This window comes from Balaenoptera ricei, chromosome 14 (genome assembly GCF_028023285.1).
Source record: "Balaenoptera ricei isolate mBalRic1 chromosome 14, mBalRic1.hap2, whole genome shotgun sequence".
Classification (NCBI taxonomy): domain Eukaryota; kingdom Metazoa; phylum Chordata; class Mammalia; order Artiodactyla; family Balaenopteridae; genus Balaenoptera; species Balaenoptera ricei.
This window is the reverse complement of record NC_082652.1, coordinates 12,766,516-12,791,899: the sequence shown is the minus strand read 5'-3', so window position 1 is coordinate 12,791,899 and position 25,384 is coordinate 12,766,516. Positions and strand designations below refer to the sequence as shown.

General features: G+C 47.3%; 1 protein-coding gene across 14 annotated transcripts in view; it reads right to left on the bottom strand.

Annotated features, from left to right (window-relative positions):
* SPRING1 (SREBF pathway regulator in golgi 1) overlaps positions 1–25,384 on the bottom strand; it is a 259,028-nt gene that overhangs the window by 72,463 nt on the left and 161,181 nt on the right. For 2 of the 14 annotated variants that reach the window (XM_059893974.1, XM_059893983.1), the window contains one exon: positions 20,328–20,371. The exons of the other annotated variants lie outside the window; for them this stretch is intronic. In XM_059893974.1, the coding sequence (XP_059749957.1) occupies positions 20,343–20,371 (29 nt within the window). In that variant the 3' untranslated portion in view covers positions 20,328–20,342. Of the gene's footprint in view, positions 1–20,327; positions 20,372–25,384 lie in introns of those variants that run through there. 14 annotated transcript variants of the gene reach the window in all.

Here is a 25,384-nt window from a genome sequence, read left to right as displayed (position 1 = left end):
TTCTACCGGCCTTCCCTGTGGGAATGAGATGATGGGGGCTCTGCTTTAAACAGGAAAATCTGGATTGTCCCCACAAACACGTGAGCTGGTATTACTTGTTTTAGAAAAGGATCCTTTATTGTACCAAAGAACTGAGGATCCCATTCTTGGCCGGGTCCCTGGGGGCCTGTGCTCTTTGCGGTGCCACAGAATGCATCATTTTACACACCAGCTGGGCTTCTAAAGGAGTTGTAAGTCAAAGTTTTATAAATTGGATATTTTAGAGAATAGATAAAAGAATAAGACTGAGAATCCTTGGGAAGAACCTGTGCGTGAGGTGATAATCAGAACCAGATTTATGATTTCTGTGACGACAAGAATCCGAGATAAATGTCAACAATGCCTGGAATTCTGTGATGATTAATTAAGAGCCTCCTCGGGTAATAGACACTGTCCTAGCTTTAAAGATGTCTTCTCATTTAAATCTAGCAAAAAAAGAAAAAGAAAACAAAAAACTTTTGAGTTAGGTGTTATTTATCTCCAGTTTAAGAGGTGGGGAAACAGAGGCTTGGTGATATTAAGTAACTTGCCTGATGTCACAGGGCTCACAGGTAGAGCTGGGATTCCAACCAGGCCCACCCTTTTGTGGAAGCTCCGGTTCTTTCCAGGAGGCAGTGCAGGGGTTGCTTGTGGACACTGAGGTCATTCTGCCCTGATGGAATCCCAGCCGCGTACCTTCCTCACTGTGCATCTGTTTCCTGGACTGTAAAATGGCCTGCAGAGACCCTCCCTCAACAGGCTGCTGTGAAATTTCTATGAGGTAATTTATTTAAAGCATCCGGCACACAGCTAGCGCTCCGTCAGTGATAGCAATCATCATGCTGAACTGCGCCGTCATGGAGCCATCAAGCCCAGCACCGGCATGCGTCAAGCACCTACGGTGTCCCGTACAGCCCGAAGCCCCCTAAGCACCAGTGCTGTGATTGGATCATCCGTGTTCCATACCCGCCCTGCCACTCACTCACGTGGGACTCAGCAAACTGCTTAACCTCTCTGGGCTTCAGACTTGGGGCCACAGATAGCACCACCGCAGAGGGTAACTGTGAGGAATAAATGAGCCACATAAAGTGCCTTAAACCAGGAATCACTCAAATGGTAGCTGTCGTTATTATTATAGGCTAGGAGATTTACAGATGCTATTTCAAGTTGTCCACGATCCTGAGTGTTTTTTTACAGAGGAGCCGGCTGAGACCAGAGAGGTTAGTAACGCTTCAGGTCCCACACGAGCAGTCCAAGCGGGGCCGGGGTCTGTGCTCATCTGATACCGTGCACGCCCGGCGGGCTACCTACCCCACAGCCATTCCTCTTTCCTGACTTGGTTTGTGTGTACACCACTTCATGTGTAGGGAATGAAGCCTATTTCTAGACCCAGGGGGCTATGTGGCAATTTGAGTCCCCTGGGAAGCAGACGTCAAGACAACAGACTGGCTCGAGAGATGTATTAGGGAGCCACCTGTGACGGACAGAGGGAGGGAGCAGGAGGAGGCAGGGAGCTTTCAGATCACAACGCTGGTCTGACACATGGGAAAGGATAGGGGGAAGGAAGGAAGGATTGGTGAAGAGGAGCCTCAGATTGCAGTGCGGCTCTGAGGAAGTCTCAGCCGGGCTGATGTGGAGTTAGAGTCCCACATGGGACAGAAACTTCCCAGCTCTAGGACCCCCACCAAATACAGTTACTATTCTGGAACAGCCTGGGGAGAGCAGGGTATCTGCATGAATGCTGCAGCAGATCTGAAGGTGCAGCACCTGCAGGCTGTCAGATAACTACCCTCATTGCATTAGGGAGATCTGAGTAGCATGCCTCCATGGCCACCACTGGTGCTTGGCTTTAGCCCAAGCCATTCAAAGTGATTCCACTCCCCTTGGCAGTGCCTGGTTTGGGCAGGAGTATGTGATGTGCCTGGACCAATAAGACATATGGAGAAATCTATTGGCACACTTGTGGGAAAAGTGTTTTTACCTCTTTCACTCAGTGCAGTTCTATAGGGATGTGGTGTCTGGAACTGTGGCAGCCACTTTGAGATCATGAAGAGACAAACTTGAAGACAAAAACCAGCACGTTCAAGATGGTAGAGTGAGGAGTTTTAAAAAATGTGGGTCATTGATGGTATCAATGTATCACTGAATTAACCACTCTGGAATATTCTCCCTCAAGAGGCTTGCTATGTGAGATAATAAATCCCTTATCACTTATCTATTGCTATTTAACAAATTACCACTAAATGTATCAGCTTAAAACAGCACACATTTATTATCTCACACAGTGTGGAGAGTCAGGAATCTAGGAGCAGCTTAGCTGGGAGGTTCTGGCTCAGGGTCTTTCATGAGTGCAATTAAGAGGCTGCCCTGGGCTGCAGTCATCTGAAGGTTCAACTGGGGCTGGAGGATCCTTCCCCAAGATGGTTCACTCACTTGGCTATTGGCAGGAGGTCTCAGCTCCTCACCACATGGGCCTTTCCATAGGACAGCTTGAGTGTCCTCGCAATATGGTGGCTGGCTTTCCCCAAGATTGGTGATCAAAAGAGAGAGAAAGGAAAAAGCCACAATGCTTTTTATGACCAAGTCTCTAAAATAACCCATTGTCACTTCTACCTTTTTCTATTCACTAGTTGCAAGTCATGTACACCAGCTTACACTCAACAGGAGAGAAATTAAGCTCCAGTTCTTAAAGGGAGGGGTAGCAAAGAATTTTTGGATTTAAAGCCACTACAGTTACTTGTAGTTGGGTCTTCTTTACTTACAAAGATCCCAAAGACAATATTCTTTATACCCCTATGACATTAACATCTTGGGTGGCGGAAACTGTGTGCTGGGATGGAGACCCAAACCCTCAGAAGATTTTCCAACCTGGAAACTCTCCAGTTCCATAAGATTCCCATAGAGTGGGCCTCCCGAGTGCCACAACTAAGACCCAGCGCAGACTAAAGAAAGAAAGAAAGAAATTAAAAAAAAAAAAAGATAGGCATACCTCTAAAATATGTCCTACCTAAAAATAAATGTAAAAATAATACATTATGAGGAAATATGAAAAATATATTACAAAGTATAAAGAATAATTTAAAATTCCCATGAACAGCACCTAGCTTAAGAAATAAAACAACACCCATGTAATGGAAGGCCCATATGTTCACACACCTGATCGAATTGGTCTCCTCACCCCCAGTGCGAAGCATTATCCACATTTCAGTTTTCCATGCCCATCACTTTCTTTGTATTTTAACTGCACATAGTGTAGCTCTGCGTAATCTATGGTATTATTTTGTATGTTTCTAAACTTTGTAGAAATGGTGTCATACTGAACAGATTCTTCTGAAACTTGTTTTTTTCTCTACATTATGTCTGTCAGATTCAACCATGTGAGGGTGTGAAGAAACTGGAACCCTCAGACATTGCTGGTAGGAATGTAAAATAGTGGGGCCACTTTGGAAAACAATCTGGCAGTTTCTCAAAAAGTTAAATGAGGAATTGCCTTATGACCTAGCAATTCCACTCCTAGGTATATACTCAAGATTATTAAAATAGGGACTTCCCTGGTGGTCCAGTGGGTAAGATTCCGCACTCCCAATGCAGGGGGCCTGGGTTCGATCCCTGGTCAGGGAACTAGATCCCTCCTGCATGCCGCAACTATGAGTCCACATGCCACAAATAATAAGGCCACATCCTGCAACTAAGACCCAGAGCAGCCAAAATAAATAATAAATATTTTTTAAAAAGATTATTAAAACAAATGTCTACACAAAAACTTGCATGTGAATGTTCTTAGCAGCCTTACTCATAAGAGTGAAAATGTAGAAACAACCCAAATGTCCATCAACTGATGGATAAACAAAAGTGATCTATCCGTACAACGGAATATTATTCAGCCATAAAAAGGAATGAAATACTGTTATGTGATACAAAGTGGACAAACCTTGAAAACATTATGCTAAATGAAAAAAGCCAGTCCCAAAAGACCATATGTTGTATGATTCCATTTATATGAGATGTCCAGAATAGGCAAATCCATAGAGGCAGGAAGCAGATTAGGGGTGGCCTGGGGTTACAGGTGGGGAGGAATGGGGAGTGGCTGTTAATGGGTATGGGGTTTCTTTGGAGGTAATGAAAATATTCTGGACTTAGTGGTGATGGTTGCCCAATGTTGTGAATATCCTAAACACCACTGCATTGATGTGTGAATTACATCTCAATAAAAAAGACTCAACCGTAATACACAGCCCTGGTCATTCATTTTCACTCCTGGATCATAGTAATCCATTAGTAGGAATATTCTAAATCCACCCATCCTCCCGTTAGGGACATTTGTGTGGTTTCTCTCTTTGTTGCTGTCGCAAGCGGTGCTGCTGGAGCATTCCCTGCATATTTCTTTGTGCACGTGTGAGGGTTTCTTGGAGGTACATACCAAGGAGTGTGGTCGCTGCGAGGTAGGGTATAGTCATCTTTAACTCCACACCACCCCTCTCTAAAACTCCTTGTGAGTCTGGGGAGAGGAGGCAAGGAAGCCAGCTCTGCCTCCACCCTTGGCCCCTGCAAACCACCTGAGGTCTCAGAAAATAGGGCAATCGAAATGGAAAACAAGTAACAGCAATCAAATGGTGGGCGGCTTCCCTGCCACGGTTCCAAGACCCGCCGGACAGGCAGCAGGGCCTCCCCCACCAGAAAATATTAACAGCATTTAATGAATATTCACAAGGATTCATTAAACATTTCCCCATGTGGCTGAACAAAACAGTGTTCAAACCCCCAAGCCATTAACAAAAAAGGAAGAAGAAATATTACAGGGATGATGTGCACAAGCTAGAAACGCCACAGGCAAGAAACAGCTGCTGCTTTTTTTTTTTTTAACTCAACCTCATCTTCTTAATCTCACTGGTGTTTAAAATGTGCCCAGTGTCCTAAGCCTCTGTGACTTCTTTGAATAGGACAGTCCTGATTAATCGGACGATGGTTACATTTTTCTATTTCACGTACACAGAAAGCTGCCTTTGTCACAGCAATAGTATTTAAATGAGACATTCCTGTTGGAAAGGGCTTTTCTTTGAACAACCTCGTTGGACCCTCATAGCTACCTGATGGGTGGTCTAAGTCCTACTATCATCTGTCATTTGACAGACAAGGAAACAGGTCCATGTTCATTAGTAGACTCACCCAAGGGCACTACCAAGACCATTATGTCCTCGGTGCTTTGGGCATCTTCTGAGAAAAGTTGGCCTTGTGACCTCATGGCCTCGCTACCCTGACCACAGCCCCCTGGACCAGGCGTGGGCTTGATCCGAAGACTGAGGCTCAGACGTGGTCTTGGGTGAGAGCGCTGCCCAATGGAGGTGGCTTCCACTGCACAGCAGCAAGAGAGCCGGGGAGACCTTCTCTCTGGGGGAATCTGAGGTCAAGACGTAGAACAGGCGGACAGACCCGCAGCACACAGCATGACCTAGTCTTGGAAGTCACACACTGTCACTTAGCCACATTCCATTCCTTCCAAGTGAGTCATTAAGTCTGGCTCACACTCAAGGGGAGAGGAATCAGGCTCCACCTTTGGACAGGGGGAGTATCAAAGAATTGGTGGGTATTTAAAACCACCCCAAGGCCCAAGTCATATTAAAAGGAAATGGTGAAAGTGGGATTTATCAATCCATTCGTTTTGCAAATATGGGGATTTTGATATCTTTGCTTTCCAATATGGTAGCCGTTAGCCACATGGGCGATGGAGCACTTGAAATATGGCTAGTGTGCCTGAGGCACTGTATTTTAAATTTTATTTAATTTTACTTTATTTAAATTTAAAGTTAAAAGCTGTTCATTCCACGACTGGAAAACTTTTATGTATGTTCGGCACAACTTGGGTAAGTGAATGGACTCTCTCCATAAATTTGATAAAATCCAAATAAGATTATTTCCCATGAAAATTTAGCATCCTAACTGAGATGTGCTGTAATATAAAATATACACTGGAATTTGACTGCTTAGTATGAGAAAAAAGAATATAAAATATCTCATTAACAGTCTTTGTATTGACCACATGTTGAAATAATATTCTGGATTGTTGGGTTAAAGAAAATATATTATTAAAATTTGTTTTGCCTTTATCTTTTTTTGCTTACTGAATGTGGCTCTTAGGAAATTTTAAATTACATATGTGGCCCACATTATATTTCTATTGACAGCACTGTAAGACGTACTAAACGTTATGGATTCCTTGTTCCTGCCTTCCTGGAGCTTACAGTCAAAAGCGAAAGACAGATAGATATTAAGTGAGTAATGCAAAGAATAATGAGTGTTACCAGGCAGAAATCAGGGAGCCATGCGAGTTTCACAGGGGACCTGATCCAGATTGGTCTGTCTCCAAAGCAAGCCTGTGATTTGAGGGAAGGAGAGAGTTACAAAGCCCAGGGCTGGGAGCCGTGGGTGCCAGGTGAGGGGTAGAGGCTCTGTGCTGGGGGGCGCAGTGCCAGCCCTGTGGGTTTGGGGCCAGAGGAAGCGGATGTGCCAGGAGCGTTGCCACTTTGATGTGCAGGTGGTGAGGCGGCAGGGAGGGGCTGGGCTGCCATCAGCTGTCAGGTTGGCACTTGCTGGCTCTGCCCACACACTAGCCGGGCTCCGGAGGCCCCCGGGCCTCTCTGGGTGTGGCTTCATGTGGCTGTGCTGGAAAGCACCTGGGAAAGCCAGAGCACTGAGCAGGGGGCTGGTGCCGGCGCTGATTCAGAGTGTACCCTGAGCTCCGGCTCCCGGGCTCCTTCCCAAGCATAGGCCAGGAGGTAACTTTGACAACTACGCTAGGACTGGACTTGAACAACTAGGACTCGTTGGTCTTTGCTTCTGGCCAAAGTGATGTTCACGGCAGTCTCAGATGATTCAAATTCCATTGCCACCTACCTGGTCCCTTGCCATATCTTTCCTTCCCCAAACCTGCCCTTTGCATTGTCACCCAAATTCTTACTGTTCCTAAAGCATGCAAGCATGTTGCTGCCTCAGGGCCTTTGCACTTGCTGTATCCTTGTCCTAGAATACTTCCTCTCAGAATTTACATAGTTGGTGTCTTCTCATCACTTAAGTCTTAGCTCAAAGGTCACTTCTGTCCCTGACCATCCTTTCTAATATTACCTCCATGCCATGCCTCTCTGTCTTATTTCCCTATTGGATTTCTGTTCATATCATACTCCTCACAATCAGAAATTATCTTCTTCGTTTATCAGTTTGTTGTTGTCTGTCCTCTCAACCAGAAAATAAGCTCCAGGAGAACAGGGGCCTTGTCCAGTGCCTAGAACAGTTCCTGGCATGTGCTCAAAAAATATTTGTTGAATGAATTCATTCATCTTCCTAAAACTTGGATCTGAAAACAATTATGGGGACCTCATAGGAATGTGAACAAATGTTTGTGATGAAATGCTAAGTTAAAAAAGGAATAGAAAATGATACTCTCTGATAGTGTATATGTAAAATATATAAGTGCAGGGACAAAGAAGGAAATGTACAAGTGGGGAATAGCTGTATGTTGGGGGTGTAGGACTAGAGGGGATTTCTATTTTTCAAACTTTTATTTAATATGGTTATATTGTTTTTTTAATAACAGCTTTACTAAAATATAATTCATACACCATAAAGTTCACCCTTTAAAGTCAGACAATTCAGCGATTTTATTTCTTTCAGTACATTCTCAAAGTTGTGCATAGATCTAATTTCAGAGTATATCATCCCAAAAAGAGACCCTACACTCATTAGACCCTACACTCATTAGTCTCATTCCCTCCGCCTACCCAGCTCCAGGCAATTGGTAATCTATTTTCTGTCTCTATGAATTTACCTATTCTGGACATTTCATGTAAGTGAAATGATATAGTACATGGCCTTTCATGCCTGACTTCTTTCACTTAGCATCATGTTTTCAAGGTCCATCCATGTGTTAGTACTCCATTCCTTTTAATGGCCGAATACTATTCCATCGTACAATCTCCAGTGTGGATATACCACATTTTGTTTATCTGTGCAGCAGTTGATAGACATTCGGGGTGTTTGCATTATATTGTTTTTACCGCGACCACCCCTGCTCCTGCACCAAAAACAAAAAGTGAAGTGGGATCTTCTCTCTGTAGCTCTATGAACATGACCTTGTCATTCTCCTTCAAAATTTTTGCAGGATAACCATGTAGCCTCCTTTGCTTACACCTGGCTACCTTTCCAGCATCTTCTTAAACTCCTTTCCCTGGATCCCTCTGCACTTTTTGACACACTAGTCATGCCCCCTCTGCCACTAATGCCTTGGCCAATGCCGTCCCCTCTTCCACTTCCTGGGAAAAGAATCATCCCCCTCTGCTCAGCCGTTACTTCCTTTGCAAAGACACCCCTCCTCATGGTCCTCTGTCTACAACTCGCTCCACTCCTAAAGGACTCGGTATTTTGTTTCTGCCTGCCGTGGCCTGTGCTAGGAGTGCTCTCGGACTCCCATTCATCTTTGCCTCCCTGGTATCTGACTTGGTCCCTGGCACCCATCGGGTACTCACCCAAGTCTGACTGAATGTATGAATGGGGCTGTGAGCTGCCGTGATGTACTGAATAGACATCCGATGATATCACCCTCAGGCAAACAAGACATCAAAACGTCGAGGTTGGGACTTCCCTGGTAGCGAAGAGGTTAAGAATCCGCCTGCTAATGCCGGGGACATGGGTTCGATACCTGGTCCGGGACGATCTCACATGCTGCAGAGCAACTAAGCCCACTTGCCACAACTACTGAGCCTGCGTGCTGCAACTACTGAACCCCATGTGCCTAGAGCCCGTGCTCCGCAACAAGAGAAGCCACCGCAATAAGAAGCCTGCGCACCGCAACGAAGAGTAGACCCCGCTCGCCACAACTAGAGAAAGCACCCGCACAGCAACGAAGACCCAACGCAGCTAAAAATAGATGTTTAAAAAATTAAAATATATATATTAAAAAAACAAAACAAAAAAAAAACGTCGAGGTTAAGAGAACAGGCTTTGGGGTCGGACAGACTCAGTTGGAATCCTGACTCAGCTACTTGCTAGTTGGGTGGCCGCTCGGAGATGACTTCCTCCTCTTTAAAATGGGGATAATTTCTCCCACCTAAAGAGTTGTGCAGATTAAGTGCAGGTACAACATTTAGCATAAAGCAGTTGCTCAATAAGTTTTGTTTTAAATTTAGATAGACATGACATAAAATGTATCATTTTAACTGTTTTTAAGCGTATAGTTAGGTGGCATTAAGTACCTTCACATTATTGTGTCAATAAGTGTTTTGATGACGATGATGTCAGAAGACTTAATGGTGTTTATTTTGCTCAAGACTAGACATGCTTTTCTGAATTAGTCATGTACTCTAAGTCTCTGCTTTAACTAAATCATTTCACCTTCCCAAGAAGGTGGGAAATTTTATCGTGCCCATTTATAGTGGAGGCTCTGAGTGCTCTAATGACGCGTCCAAGGGCACTCAGCAGGCAGGTGGCAGAGCTGGGACAGCCCCCCAGACCCACTACCTCCCCACTACCTATCTACAGCCACCTGCTGCGTTATGATGACCTCCTTTTTCACAAGCCACTTAAATTGCTTCTCAGAGGTTTTGACTTTGGCAGTGAGAGGGCTGTAGCTGAATGGGAAAAGAGGTGATGCCATTCCAGGGCCGGGTAAGTGAGGCCAGGGGCGTGTGGCATCCTCAGCTGGGACCATGCATTCCATATGTGGCGACAGGGCAGGGACTCAGCCCCGATGAGCTGCTGATGTCTTCCTGCAGCTGGGATGGACTCTGCCGTGGCAGGCCCAGTGTGCACCGCCCCGGTGACAGATGATAAAGATCTCATTCGGCCTATGAGATCCACTCGAGGAACTGAATGGAGACAATTGAAAAGCCCTGCACACCAGCCACCGAAGCTGAAAGCTCGCAGATTCTGCTGATTTAAGGTCTTCTGTGCGGATTTGCTGATCCTGGAGAATCTCAGCTATTTGGGATTTTTAATAGAGTCTCCGGGCCTCCTTGCAGGGAACCGGAGTGCCAGAACGCAAGGAGGACCTGTCTGGTTGAGTCTGCGGCACCGAGAAAGGATGAGCGTCTGACATTTGGCCCATCGTGTTTCATTTTGAAGACTAATTATGATTGCTTTTTAATTCCTCACTGCCTCCCGGGAAACTCTTAAAGGGGCCCCTCTCCCCTATTCCCTTTGCCACAGGGACAGATATTTGCCCTTGCAATTGCAATGCTTCCTCCTGCCATCATTGCTATATTTCAGCAACTCCTGAGAGCCCAACAAATGCTAGTTAACCAGCTAATTGCAGCTACAACTGACCCCTTGAGTGTGTGAATGAACGTGACAAGTGGCTGGTGACATGCTCAAGTCACTCATTTGTGTCGCAGAGTTTATCATTTGACTGTGCTCTTTAAGTAAAAGGGTCTCACACCAGGTGATTCCAATTCATAGCGCCTTTGGAAACAATCATGAAATTGGCTAAAAGATTTAATAGTCATGGCATTTACAGGGAGAGGATGCTGGATAAAACCCTGTAGAGATCTGACCCACTGCCTTCTAGGTGCTTACGCTCCGGCCACACCAGATCAGCAATATTCTAATCTCTCTTATAAAAAGCATTTTAAAATGACTGGGACTGGGCAAGTAAATCATGGTTCGTGCATAGAGTGGGATGGCCTTTGGGCATTGAAAAGGGAGAGGCACATCTCCCACACCTGGCACCACTCACCTGACTTCCCACCTGCACACCTTTGCATATGGTGTTCCCTCCATTTAAATACTTTTCCATCTTTCCCAATCCCCTAGCACACATGTGTATGGCATTCAGTAGATGTCCAACAAAGGAGTGGACTTTTATGGCTTTTCCCTCCTCAGGGGTTCACAAAGTGAAGCACACAAGGGGTGGGTCTTGGGAGCGGCTGGGAGCGGAGGGAGGTTGATCTTGTTGTGTTAGAAAGGTCTACAATGTATAGCGAAGTGGGAAAAAGTAGGCTACAAGCAGTGTCTTATGACCCACTTTTTTTGTAAAAAGAAAACTCCATATTTACATGTTTGTTTCACGCACAGAAAAGTCTGGAATGGTATACAGTGCATTTACAGTGATTACTTCTAGGGAGTTAGGGGTGGCGGAGTAGAGAGTATGAACAGGAACTTTTTGCTTTTCATTTTCTTCTTTCTAAAGTTTATTTTTTTCCAAAAGGCATTGTATTAATTTTATAACTAAAAATCTAATAAAGATTTTTTAACGTGCTTGGGGAATAGCTATGCTTCCAAAATATTTGCAATTGGCCTTTGTCACAGATGTACCAAGCTGTTTTATCATGTTGAGTGCATGTGTTTTAATTATCCACCCAGTCTCTGAGCTCTACAATGGCAGGGACCAGGTCTAACAGCAGTGCAGATAACAGAAATTCAGATACTAACTCCACCATTCCTCAGGCTAAATGTGCTACATACATCACCTAGTTAATTTCATTTACTTTTAAGTCTTCAGAGCCCCTTACTGCCCTGGGCAGGCATAACGGCCCAATAAATATTTTTTTTTTTTTTAATAAATTTTATTTATTTATGTATATATGTATGTATGTATTGGCTGCGTCGGGTCTTCCTTGCTGCGCGCGGGCTTTCTCTAGTTGTGGCGAGCGGGGGCTACTCTTCATTGTGGTGCGCAGGCTTCTCATTGCGGTGGCTTCTTTTGTTGCGGAGCACGCGCTCTAGGCGCACAGGCTTCAGTAGTTGTGGCGCGTGGGCTCAGTAGTTGTGGCTCGTGGGCTCTAGAGTGCAGGCTCGGTAGTTGTGGCGCACGGGCTTAGTTGCTCCGCGGCATGTGGGATCTTCCCGGACCAGGGCTCGAACCCGTGTCTCCTGCATTGGCAGGCGGATTCTTAACCACTGCACCATCAGGGAAGCCCCCAATAAATATTTTTGATTGAGGAGTGTGATTGGCAACACTTTGGGGAAATATACAGTCGGGGCTCCTTGTTCAACTGTGAACACTTTTCTGAGTGAGACTTTAAAACATCTCTCCTAACAAAAGGAGACAGTAGGTAGCAACGAAGAGGGCAAGCTCTACCCCCAATCAGAGACAGAATTCTAAAGGCGTGAGTTCCAGAACACACTAGGTCATGTTTCCCAGAGTAGGTTCTGTGGAACCCCAGTCCTGCACAATACTCTGTGAAAAAGAGTGTCCACGATTTGGGAAATGCTTCTTACAATGGACTCTCTTGGCGATCGCGTGCCTGAGTGTGCTAAAGGCTCTGAAAAGTCCTGCAGTAAAGAAGCAGGTTGAACTTTGCTCAACCCCAAATTTCCCCAGATCATTTGATCACAGAGCCTGTTGTCTCATGAACAATTCTGGACATGTTCCATATAATATACTTTGGAAAATGCTGTCCTAGAATGTTCTCAATCAGCTGCCACCAAGAAATGTTTGATCCCCCTTGGAGGCAGATCAAGGCTCCAGCCCAGGCTTGAAAAAAGGTCAGTACTGGGTTCTCTAAGTTTCCTCCAATCTGGTCACCCCCAAAAAAAATTTAAAAAAAATCTGGCAAAGGCTTCTTGGTGTGGAGGGAAGCAAATCATCCACCTCCCAACTGCTAGAAGGGCACAGCACACCAATTCTTGGTGCTTTTGGAACAGATGATCTCAAGACCGTGACATCTGGGGTCAGACAGTTCTGGGACAGTTCCACCATGGACTCACTGCGTGGCCTTGGGTAAGTCACTGTACTTCTCTGAACCTGTTTCCGCATTTAAAAATGAGGATTAAAGTGCCTCCCTTCAAGAACTTTTTGAGGAATGGACATACTATACAGAGGATGCTTGAGGAGGGAGAGTTGCTCTTGGTATTTCCCTAAAGTTATTCATTCCACCGTTGCTCTGCTCACCTGTGGAACTGCTGGGATCTCTCTTTGCTTCTCTCGGTTTCTATCCCCCAAACACTAGGAGTGCTCTTTGGCACAGACCTACAGGGCCTGAAGAGGGTTAAGACTTCCAAGGACACTACAGGGAAATATGGCGGATATAAAATAAAATTCCTCAGATATAGTGAAAACCCAAATTGAAAAACCTTAAAAAGAAACGTCACCTTACAAAACCAACACATCATCAGTCTAAGGAGAATCTTGTAAGTGCTTTTAAAGATAGATAAAAAAGAAATTTAACTACATGTACTCTTCCTGGCAGAAACAGATACAAGCATAGCCTCCGTTGTCGCCCTGTCTTGGGATGGAGGGTCAGTTACAAGGTGTCCTCACTGGATAACCCCGGGTAAGCAACTAAACCCCTCTGTGCTCCCGATTCCTCATGGGTATAATGGAGAGAAAGAGGATTACCAAACCTCATAGAAGTCACGATGTAAAACAGCAAAACGTGCCGGCAGAGGACCTGGCCCAGGGTCAGCGCCCAATATCACTCACATTACGACTACTATTAATAATTACGCGCTGGGTTCTCGGTCTCTTTTGCTGATAAATCTTTTCCCTCTCCTGTCCCTTCCCCACGGCCATCTCCCCCACACCCTTTTATCTCTTCCATCAACACAAAGGCCAGCTGTGGACGCTGCTCAGGCATTTTCTAGGAGCCGGGTCAACGTCAGGGGTGGGTGCTCAGTGTGGCTGCCCCAGCGCCGGGTCCCCTGCCCCGCAGCCCGCCGGTATTCGCGCGTTCCCAGGCCATGCCCGGGCCCTCCGGGGGCGGGGCGGGCGCGCGGGCTGCACGGGCGGGAGGGGGGGCGCCGCCGGCGGAGGGGTCCCCGCGAGCCTGGGGCCTCCCGCCGGCGGGACGCCGCGTCCCCAGGGCTGCTGCGCTGCTCAGCCCCAGCGGGACCGCCGCGCCGCCGCCGCTCTCACTGCCGCGTGCATGCCAATTAGGCCCTAATTTGATTTCTGTTCTATCTCTGCGAACCCCATTAAAACCCAATTCTGCTTATTACCAAGAGCTTTCTTGCATCGCAATGCCTCGCCCTCCCAGGGTTGCTCCGGGGCGGTAAGGATCGGGGCTCCGCGCGCCCGGCGGGCGAGGACACCCCTCCCCGGGGCCGCGCCGGCCCCTCCGCCCGCTGATGTGCCGGGGACTCTGCGTCCCTCACCCCGGTTATCCAGGCCGAGGCAGGGGCCCAGGCCCGGCGCCGCCGCCGAGCCACGGGACCGTTTCTTCGGAAACAATGGGATCGTAGAAAGCTGGAATTGGGCGTTGTTGGGAACTCGGAGGTCATCAAGTCCCGCCTCCCACGCCCAGCAGGAATTCCCTACACGCCGGGCGGTCCTCAGTCCTCCGCCTGTGCCTGGGCTGTTCCCAGTACGGGGAGCTCACTCCCTCTCTCGAGGAAACCTGGCTGGGTTCAAGTTTCCGCCCCTCCGCTGTGTGACCTTAATCAGAGCTCTGGACCTCTCTGGTCCGAAGTAGCCTCATCTGTAAAACAGGCGCTATGATAATACTTGCCTCCTAAGACGGTTGAGAGGATAAAATGAGACACAGGCAAAGCACGATTATAGTGCCAGAGTGAGCGCTCAATAAAAGGCAGCTGTGAGAAGCAGGACTACAGGTCCCCATCTAGGTACAAAATTTAAGTGCGGGCCAAAACTCAGTAATCAAGATTAATATTTTAAAACAATATTTTTAAGAAAAGTAATGCTAGAAAATCAATGATGAACAAATTATGAAAATTTTAAATAAAGACAGGACTGGGGTTAGGGTGTTGTCAGATGAGGTCCTGCGAGTTCAGGGTGGAATCTTTAAAATTCTGATGTTTCGTTCATTGTGGAGTTTTTGGCACTCATTTTGAGTTTAAAAAAAAAATTCCATTAAAATAATATCATCTTGATCAGTGAGGTTTTTGGTGCCCTTTTAACTTCTGCAGCCAATAGCCCCAGCCCCCAGCAGCAGACACGATAAAAACCTCTCAGAGCCTCAGGTTTATCTGCAAAATGGGGCTAAGAATGACTATCTATAGGGGTGTTTTGAGAATTAAAAGGCAGGCAGCATAATTAAGAGCATCTGTTCTAGACTCTGGCAAGTTCAAACCCCTCTGCCACTTACTAGCTGGAAGAAGTCACAGCCTCTCTGTGCCTCTGTATACGCATCTGGATGATGGGGGTACTGGTAGTGTTTAGCCTGGAGACGTTGCTGGAGGTTTAACCCCAATAATGCTCACAAAGCACCCAGCACATGCATGGCAAGTGACAAGAGATAATTCGTGTTCCTGCAATTATTAGTGGAAGTATATACTTGAACTTGATTGTCCCTGGCAACATAAGCCCTCAATAAGTGTGGGTAGTGGGGATTATTTCACATTATTTTTGTAAAGGGCCTGGCACATAGTAGGTGCTCAATTGACTGAAAGTGCCAGGAGGGCAGAGATGACTTCTGACTTGTTCCCTACCTCAGCCCCTAAAGGCTCTGCACGTAATGGGTTTGCAAAAATATTTGCGGAATGAATTAATGGTTAAGTGATGTAAGTCCATTCCATCTTTGGTTTCTGCAACTACTGGAAAACTTTGTCCTTTCATGGACCAAACATCCTCATCCCTGTATAACAGCAACAGTGCTGATGACCAGGTGGAAGGGGCTTGTCCAACTTCAATTCTCAAAAAACACACGGAAGGACCCTGGAAACTTTCATGTTTGGCCCCTTGGCCTCATGGAGAAAAATAAAGAAGGATAGAAATGCACTCCTTCTACGGCACCTGCAGCCAATCTCCTGACATAACCCTGGGCCAGTAGCCCTCCCACCACAAAAATACTCTTTTTTGATGCTATAAGAATTATAGAAATGGCTTTTGGAAGTGTGTTAAGGCTGTCCCAGTATTAGGCTGGGGACAGCTGCTTTAGCTGCCCGGCTCCTGTGAGTATTTGGGTTGATAACCTCTGGTCCATCTGGAACCTCCTCTGCCTAAACCCTGGATCTGGCTTTGTCTTCTTGCCTGCTGGCTCCAGACCCTTGACTTTCAGCAGGGTGCACAGACAGTGGGGTCCACAGCCTGGAGTTGGCTTCTGATTTTTCTTTGACCTTGGTAACTTGCAGGCATGGGTCTGACCAATCTGTTCACTGGTCTGGGTTCCAGAGCTCTCCCCAGACCCTTTTCAGTGCTCTTGTGGGAACAGGTGATATCTCGGAGGCTACTCTCCAGGCATGGAAGAATGATGTACACAGACCGGTTCACCCTCGCTTGTCTTCCGTGCACCTAAGGCATGCAATTTCAAGATGACTAACTGGGATTAAATAGCCGAGATACACAGGTTCAAAGCCAGCCTTTTATTCTCTTGGCACTGAGGTCTAGTCAGCGATGATAGTCAAAATATGTGACACTCAGGACAGCAGGGACCAGTCAGAACAGATCCTGGTTGTAGCACAGAAGCAGGATCCTGGAGGGGTCCACTGTACCGAGGTACCATTCTCCCCCTAATGCTGGATGGTGAAGAGGTCCATGGGGACCTGCAAGGAGAGGGGCTGGCACAGCCGAGGTGGCAGGTGGCACTTAGGGGTTCAGATCAACAGCTCATTACCAACTGCTCCAGACAGAAGTGTTCCACCATTTCAACAAACAGCGTTGCTGTATCAGTACACCCCAGTGAATGTCAGCGCTGCCTCTAAGCACGGGGGCTGACATCACTGCTTTCCCACCAGATTCTGAGCCCCATGGGGATGGGGATAGGGCTGTGTGGTACCCTCTTCAGAGCCTGGCACAGGGCCTCCCACAGAGCGCGCGCGCGCACACACACGTTCCGTGTTTGTGGGAGAGGGAGGGATGGAGGCATTCTTGGACATTAATGAATAAACCTGGGGCTGATGACACCCTTCCCATGAAGGTGCCTGGAGCAACTTGACTTCCTGTCTCTGTCTAATTACCCTGCTGACTTGTCGGCTGCCTTCTTTTAACAGCTGGGAGTTCGGGGGTGGAGGATTCCGCTGCATTTGTTTCAGCGACTTTCATGAAGAACTTGCCTGATTGTTCTGACGGGGCATGAGAGGGTCTGCTCCAGTGAATTTTAATGTGTGCTACCAGGGTCATCTTGCAACCAACACTTCTTTTTTTCCCTTCATTCTCAAAATTATCCCCTTTCAGGATATATTCTTTTCCTGGGGCAGCCATAACAAGTGACCACAAACTGGTAATCACTGACTTAAAACAACAGAAATTGATTCTCTCACAGTTCTGGAGGCCAGAGCTCCCAAATCAAGGTGTTGGCAGGGCCACGCTCCCTCCAAAAGCTCCTGGGGAGGATGCTTCATGGTCTCTTCCAACGTCTCACGCTCCAGGCGTTCCTTGGCTTGTGGCTGCATCTCTCCAATGTCTGCCTCTGTCCTCACGTGGATGTCTCAAATCTCTCTTTGCCTTTCTCTTATGAGGACACTTGTCATTGGATTGAGGGATCCAGGATGATCTTATCTTGAGATCCTTAACTTAATTATATCTGCAAAGACCTTATTTCTAAAAAAGGTCACATTCACAGGTATGCGGATTCAGAGGTGGACGTACCTCTTGTGGGGGGGGGTTGAGTCACCATTCACCCCACTGCTTATCTACTCATTCACCTCTGTGCCCCACACTAGCACAGCACCAGGCACATAGTAGGCCCTCAAGGACTATTACGTGTTGAACGAGTGAACAATCTAGACAGAACTCCCATAGCAAGGAGACTGGTCATCTTTAGGATGCAGGCCTGTCCCTGAGCGCTCCACGTTTCCGCTCTAGCACTCTGTGCTCAAAACCTGACAAGCCTGAAGGCCTGGGCACCAGAGGAGGCAGCAGACGAAGGCAAGCCAGAGGCCCAGTACCGCCTGCTGGCTGTGTGATCCCGACTGAGTCCCTGAAACTCTCCAATCCTCAGTCTTCTCAGCAAAACATGAGTGATAATAACCACCCCCACAGGATTGCCATTCCAGTAAAACGACACAACACCTGCACACGCTGTTTAGCGAGATACTGGATACGTGGGGAGTGGATTGTGGTAGGGGCGGATATCAACAAGGGTGGCTTTTCTGTCCAGGAAGCAACTGCAGTTGACCAGCTATGGCCACTGTCACCTCCCAGCAGTGCCCAGCAGCCCTTGAAAGGAGCAGCTGTCCCCAGGGTCTGGGTGGTGCAAGACAAATTCACCTGCTATACCTCGTGTTAAATATGCAGAATGCACACAGGCACCCAACTACCCATGTGCAGTATTCATTTGGGGCTCCAGGATTGCTACGAAAAAGTAGAGCTTCCTATTTTCAATTCCCTGGCTTGACAGTTAACAGCCAGAATACCTGAAGGAATGTTTACACCTTCAGCCCCTCTCACTAAAGTTCCTATCCAGATGCAGCCTGGCATAGAAGGAAAAGCTTGAATTCTATGACAGGAAACCAGGATTCAGGTCCTTGGACTGTCTTTGAAACACCACATGCCTTGGACAAGCCTCAGTTTCCTCATCTGAAAAATGGGGATGATAATAATATCATATTGCTACCTGCCATGCCATCTCGCACCCGATGGTATAAATGACAACTTACAAAGTTAAAAATTCGAAAGCACATCCCAAACATTTCGTATGACTGAAGTTGTAGTGTAGAATGGTGCGTAAGAGCTCAGCTGCCTGAGTTGGAATCCTAGCTCAGTTCCTTAAAACCTGTGTTGACCTTGACCAAGTTCACTGACTTTCTCTGCCTTGGTCTCCTCGTCTTGTAATACATTATTCCTGGTTACTCATAACATTTTACAATGGAATAATTTTATAGAGTTGCTAACAAGGATTTAAATGAGGTGACTGATTTAAAATCAGCATACAATAAATTGTTGTTACGATTATTTTTACTTCCCATCCAATAGAGGGGAAACAGCAATGGTGTTACAGGACAGTGAACTTTGAGATATCATGGGGGTGACGCTGCACAAAGGAAGCTTCTATCACCAGGAGAAAGGGAAACCAGGTGTGCACAGACCAGTGGGTCTCAAAGGGGGGTGATTTTGCCCTTCAGGGATATGTGGGCAATGTCTGGAGACATTTCTGGTTGTCACGACAGCGTGGAGGGTGCCGCTGGCCAAGGACACTGCTAAATGCCCTACAGTACACAGGAGAGACCCCACAGAATGGGGTCCCAAAAAATGCCTGGTCCCAGAGGTTGATCGTGCCTTGGTTCAGAGCCCCTGGGGTAGACAGACCCCTCCTGCTTCCATGTGGACCCCCAGCATGGCACACAGCCGGCACACCCTGCAGAAAGCTGGGGACTGATGGGTGTGCCCATCAGCGAGGGGAAGCCCCTAGTGCAGCCCCGACAATGTGAGGTGTCATCAGCGCTCAGCTAAGACTCCAAAAAGGAAAGACTCCTTCCATCCAAAGCCTGCTCTGCTCCCCGATCCCACTGTGGCCACTCCTCTGTGAAACCCTGGGAACTAGAACCAGAAAATGCCAGAACTTCAGCAGGAATTTCCCTCATCAGCGATTGGCTAACTGGGAAACTAGAAGTCAAGGCACTGGTTTCTGTCAGTGCTGTGAAAATCTGCTCCGGGTCAGAAATTAATCTTTGGAGTTCTCTGAACATGAGAATATTCTCATGGGGAGAAGACTCACTCAGCGCTGAGGGCCTTCCTTGCCAGATGGCAGGCAAGAACTGAACACAAACCACTGTCCCTCTGACACACCAAAAATCAGATCCAAGTACCCATCCTCCAAAAACACGTGGAGCTCTGCGCTGCACTGGGAGGCCCAGGAGCACGGGATCCAGCTCAGGGCATGGAGGACACAGAGTTCTGCATCTCCAGGCATCTCATTTGTAGCTAAGACCTATTCCTCTTCTTGCAAAGGACACTGCTAGTCAGCTGGCTTGGTCTCGGGGGTATTTTGTGGGTTCCAGCATCAGCTGGTTCATGAGATGCATTTCCTGCATGTGCAGTGGCCTCCTCTGCCCTCTTTCTGTGCTACCGAAAGGAGCTGGTCTCGGCGGCTGTTGCTGTCTTCCCTTGACCCTGAGCTTTGGAGATGGCTCTCTGGGTAACATATGGCTTCATTCCTCACCTCTCAAAGAGGCCAGGAGGGATGTGACATGACACATGCTGGATGCAGAGCCAGGACACCTGGTTCTACCATCAATAAAAGGTGGGAGTTTGCCCAACTCATGTATTAGTTTCCCAGGGCTGCTGTCAAAAACTTCCACAAACTTGGGTGGCTTAAAACAACAGAAATTTATTCTCTCACAGTTCTGGAAGCTGTTAAGTCCAAAATCAAGGTGTCAGCAGGGTCATGTCCTCCCTCCCTCCCAAGGCTCTAGAGGAGGATCCTTCCTGATTCTTCCAGCTTCTGGTGGCTCCAGGTATTTCTTGGCTTGTGGCCGCATCACTCTTATCTCTGCCTCCATAGTCACAAGGCCTTCTCTTCTCTCTGCATGTCTAATTTATAAAGGTACATGTGATAACATTTAGGGCCTACCTGGATGATCCAGGATTATCTCATCTCAAGATCATTAACTTAATCACATCTGCAAAGACTTTTTTCCAAATAAGATCACATTCAGAGGTTCCAAGGATCTGATGGGACTATCTTTGTGGCAGGGGGGCATTTTTCACATTACTACACTCACTTCCCATCTTTGGTCTCTTCTGGAAAAAGGACGGGCTGGTGAGCCTCAAGTTCCCCGCTGGCTCCAAAAATCTGTAGGTGATCCTCAGAGAACAGACTGCATCTGTCCTGATGTCCACGGCAGCAGCATCTCAACAAAATGTCTAGTTTTTTCAAAGCACTTTCACATCTGTCTGGCTTTGTGCTGCCAACCTCCTGACGAGGCACACAGGATGGCTAATATTAGACCCATTTAACTGATGAAGCAACCGAGGTCTGGAAACTTCCGACTCGTTCTCTCCTTGGGTTATTCAGATAATTAGAGTCAGGAGCAGGCCTCTCGGTTTCCCTGAGCCATGCTGCTTCCCAGGGTATAGCCTCTCAGCACTGTGGGCTTTGTTCTGGAAGTGGAGGGAGGTGCGTACCGTGGAGATCCAAGCCCACTGAGGATCTCTAACTCACACTCTCTGGGGTGTGTTGGAGGGCCTTCATCTGAATTCGAGGTGGTCCACACGGCAGCAGCGTCCTGGTCCAGTGTCTGGCTGCATCACACTGTGCGGGACCTTTTCTTCCCTGTGGGGATCTTCCTAAGCAAGGGGTTTTCTCAAACCTCAGGAACTGAGAGACTATTAGGGACGTTAGCAGAATTAGAAAGATCTGCTTTGCTTCCAGGCAAAAAAAGATTTTGGGAGTCTTAGATCAAATTCGGGGATGGGGACATGGGGGGCAGGTCCTTCTTCCTAGTTCCCCCTGCCTGTGACTTGCAGATCTGGGCAAAGTCCCTGTCCTAGGCCTCAGTTCCTTGAAATAACATCGATTTGGTGGGAGGGCATAGGGGTGGGTAGAATACCCCACCCCTGCCTTTTAAACCTAACTCAGAAATGAGGATGAAGAGCTAATAACAGTCAAGTGTTTGGAGTTCTTGAGAAGAAAGATGCAACATCTACACAGAGTATCATTAACTTTATTACTTCTCAGGAAGAGGTGGGAGAACCAGTTAGGAATCGGCTAGATGAGAGGTGAGGGTACTGCGTTAAGATCCCCAGAGGGTGTGGTGGGTAGATGGGCTGGAAATGACCATTATTTATTTATTGCTTTTGTTAAGTGCCTGTAATGTGCTGGGCACTATGCGGGATGTGTGTGGAACACAGACATATACAAACCACCCAGGGTCAACCTTCTGTGGGGGGTGGAAGTTAAAGCTCTCACATCTCCTCTTCTCACAAACGGGACCATCTTCCTCCTGGGCGGAACCTGGTGCCAGAAATCCCTGCCATTAGCTACCGCTCCTTGGGGGTAGCCTGCAGAGAATGTGTATCTGGGTTAAGGCATCTTATTACCTGGGAGGAGTAAGGCAATGCCTGGCTCAGGAATAGCACACTGATTTAGCTCATTTCACCCACTCTTGGCCACTGACGCAGCTGGGACCTGAGCCTCCTGTGTGCACAGTGGGGAGGGATTGGCCCTGGGCTGATGGATCGCTGCTGGGCGGGTCCGTGGGAAGTCAGGGGTTAGCATGACTGCAAGGTGGGGAGGGGAGGGTCAGTGCAGGCAGCCGCTTGCCAGCAATCGGCTTACAGCCTCCAGAGGAAACAAGACATCAACAAGCTAATGTTTAACTAGATCTCAGAGCAAGAGAACAACTTCAAGGGCCAGTAGCAGTCCCAACTGCCAGGTGTATAATAGCATTTACCCTATGGTGGATCACGGGACTCTGAGAAACCGGAGGAGAGAGTTTTGGATCCTCTCCTTTGAAAAATGCACTGACCTTTGTATGCAGATGTACACACGATACACACTTTCTATGCAATTTCAGGGGGTCCACTGATCCTTGAAGCTCATTCTAGGACCCCAGTTAGTTACCCTTCTTTACCAAGTTCAAATACTGTGCTTTCACTGCCCTAGCCTGAAAATTCTCAACAACCCCGGGAGGTAGGTGTGGCATCATCCTCTTTCATGAAACCGAGGCCCAGAGGGAGCACGAAACTTGCCCCGGGTCGTGCAGCTAGTGAGTGTCCAAGCTGGGACCAGGACTTCGTGCTGCCCAAATCTAGGAGTCACTATTTCATCCAATTCGATGCTGTGCTCCAGGAATGTATTTACAGAGAACACAATGAGAATGGTACCTTCTTGGAGTCAGCCAGTGCAGCTGCCCTGGTAAACCCATGCCTGGGTCTTCCCATAACCATGTCTTTAGAGCTCATTTATAGGCATATATGCAAATGGACCAACTGAATGATAGACAAATGAGTCCTGGGGGAAATTCTGATAGGGATGCAGTTGCTGAAGACTTTTGATGCCTAAGCCTCCAAATGGAAGGATATTTCTAAATCATCCATTTATCCAACAAATTCATATGTGGAGCATCTCCCACGTGAATTTCAGTCCCCAACCAGCTTGAATAAAATCCAAACTCTTTACAATGGTCTCCACGGCCCCTTGCCTTTCTCTCTCCTCACCTCTTGCAACTCTCTTCCTTATACTCCAGCAACCCTGACCTTCTGTCAATTCCTAGCTCTTGCCAAGCTTTTCCCACCCCCGGGCCTTTGCACTTGCTGTTCCTCCTGCCTTGGAATATTCTTGCCCTGGCTCTTCCCATGCCTGGCTCAGTCTCATCCCTCAGGTCTCAGCTTGAATGTCACTTCCTCCGAGAGATCTTCTTTGACTTTATCTAAGAATATCCCTCCACTATACTCCAGCCATCTGTTTCTGTCTTCTTAGCACTTTTAACAATCTGTAACTGTTTTATGTCTTTATTTGCTTATGTCCTCATTATCGCTCTCTCTCCCTTGACCATATAAATATAGCTCCATGGAAGTGGGAGCTGTGCTATCTTGTTCACCATTACATCCCCGGCCCCTAGCACATAATAAGGGCCCAACGGTTGAAGAATGAACAGCTGAAAAGTATGTTTGGAAGCAGGAGCACTCCTCAGCCACCACTTTACCCTACTTCGTGCAGCAATACAATCAAATTTGGCTCCGGAGTGTGACGGTGCCCTCATCTTGAGCTAGTGGGTGTGTGACTCTCCAAGATGGTGGCCTCTGGGGCCAAGCCAGAAGCCAAGTTGAAAAGATAAAGGTCCTATGACTTCAGCTTGGAGAAGCAAGAACAAATGCAGTGTAAGGGGAGGGCCGGGATGCTCCTAACTTAAGAAAGATGAGACAGTGATGCTGGCTTAAAAAAAAAATGTCTCGCTAACCGGATCCATCATCAAAGGAAACCACCCTATGGACAGTTTTATGACATAGTCTGAAGCACAGGAAATGGGCTGCACTGGAGTGTTAGGGGACTTTTAGAAGTTGTATTGCTTTCTTAGGAAAATGCTGTTGGCTTCTGGAACTGCAGTTTAATTAAATTCAGTTGGCTGGATACCTTCAAAGGCTGTTCCAGGTTCTTACCAGCCCTTGCAGACACAGACATCTTCCAAGCAAATGTGTGAGCATGAGAGTGGCAAGATAAGGTAGGCGTTCTCCAATCACGGATCATGCCACCCAGGCGTGTGATGGGGCAGGAGGCCAAGGGACCTGACTGTCCAGTCCTGCCTCACCTCCCCCACCCTGCCTCCTCGTGCGACAATGGAGGCGAGACAGTGCTTTCTCCATGGAGGTGTGCGGGGCGTCCAGGCTATCAGAGAGGCACCGAAAGGGACAGACAGACCCACATCAACTGATTTATCTGCCTTGAGCTCTGATGCAGACCCTCCATGGTGACTCACCTCCACCCCAGGGGTGGAGCCTGTTGGGCAGGTTTCTCAAAGTTGATCTCCCACAGAAGAGAGCTTTGGGGGCCACAGGGGCTGCTGTCATTCTGAACTGACCCTTAGGATGAGCCCAGAACCAAGCTAGGTGCATGCACACCCTTCATCTCATTGGACTGTGTCAACAACGTTGAGAAAAAGGTTTTGCTAAGGCCCTCTTCCAAATGAGGAAATCAAGACAGAAAGGTCATCATCACTGGCCCGAGATCACTCAGCTTGTAAGCAGCGTAGGTTGAGAGGCTGAGCTTGTGCATTTGGCACTATTTGTTAATGACCTATCACAACTGATTATCAGGCACTGTTTTGGGTGCTATGGATAGAAGAATATATAGATACTTTGCCCCACCCCTCAAGAGCATGTTTTTTAAAAAATGCAGTGCTTGCCCTCAAAGAGTTTACTCTTTTCTTTTACACTTAAGGTTGCATCTTAAATATTGATACGTGTATCTGTCTCATTCTCCAATTAGGCTGCATACTTTTTAAGAACAGGAGCTTCATCTCAGCTTCCCAGGCATGGGCCATGGATGCGTCCCTTGGGCAGTTTGGTGAAGGCCAGGGACCCCTTTTCAGAATCAGGCTACATAAAATAAAGCACATAGGATTGCAAAGGAAACCAATTATACTACAATACAGATATCAAAATATGAAAACCCGAGTTTGTGAAACGGTACTATACGAGCTTCTTTATTATGCCTTAAGTATCAAGATCTAGATGCTGGTCTGTCTACTACTGCAATTTTTAAGTTGTGAGGAGCACAAACAATATTTTGATATCTTTGCAACAACTGTTACTGATAGGAAAGTCTCTGTGATTCGCATGTGTGCTGAAGTCACAGGAACTGCTGATGCTACAGTGCTCTGTCACCTTCATTCCTCATAGAAGGAAATGCTGCCTTTCTACTAGAGGTTAGTGAAAGTAGAGATGTCATTTTTTCCCCAGCTAAACTCATGGACCCCTGAATTCCACCCATGCACCTGCAAAGGGTCTGAGGATGCCAGGTTTCGAACCCCTGTTAATCCAGTGGCATTTCCACACACTGTGCTACTTTCCATAAGCAGCCAGGGCTACTGAGAACCTCAGTAA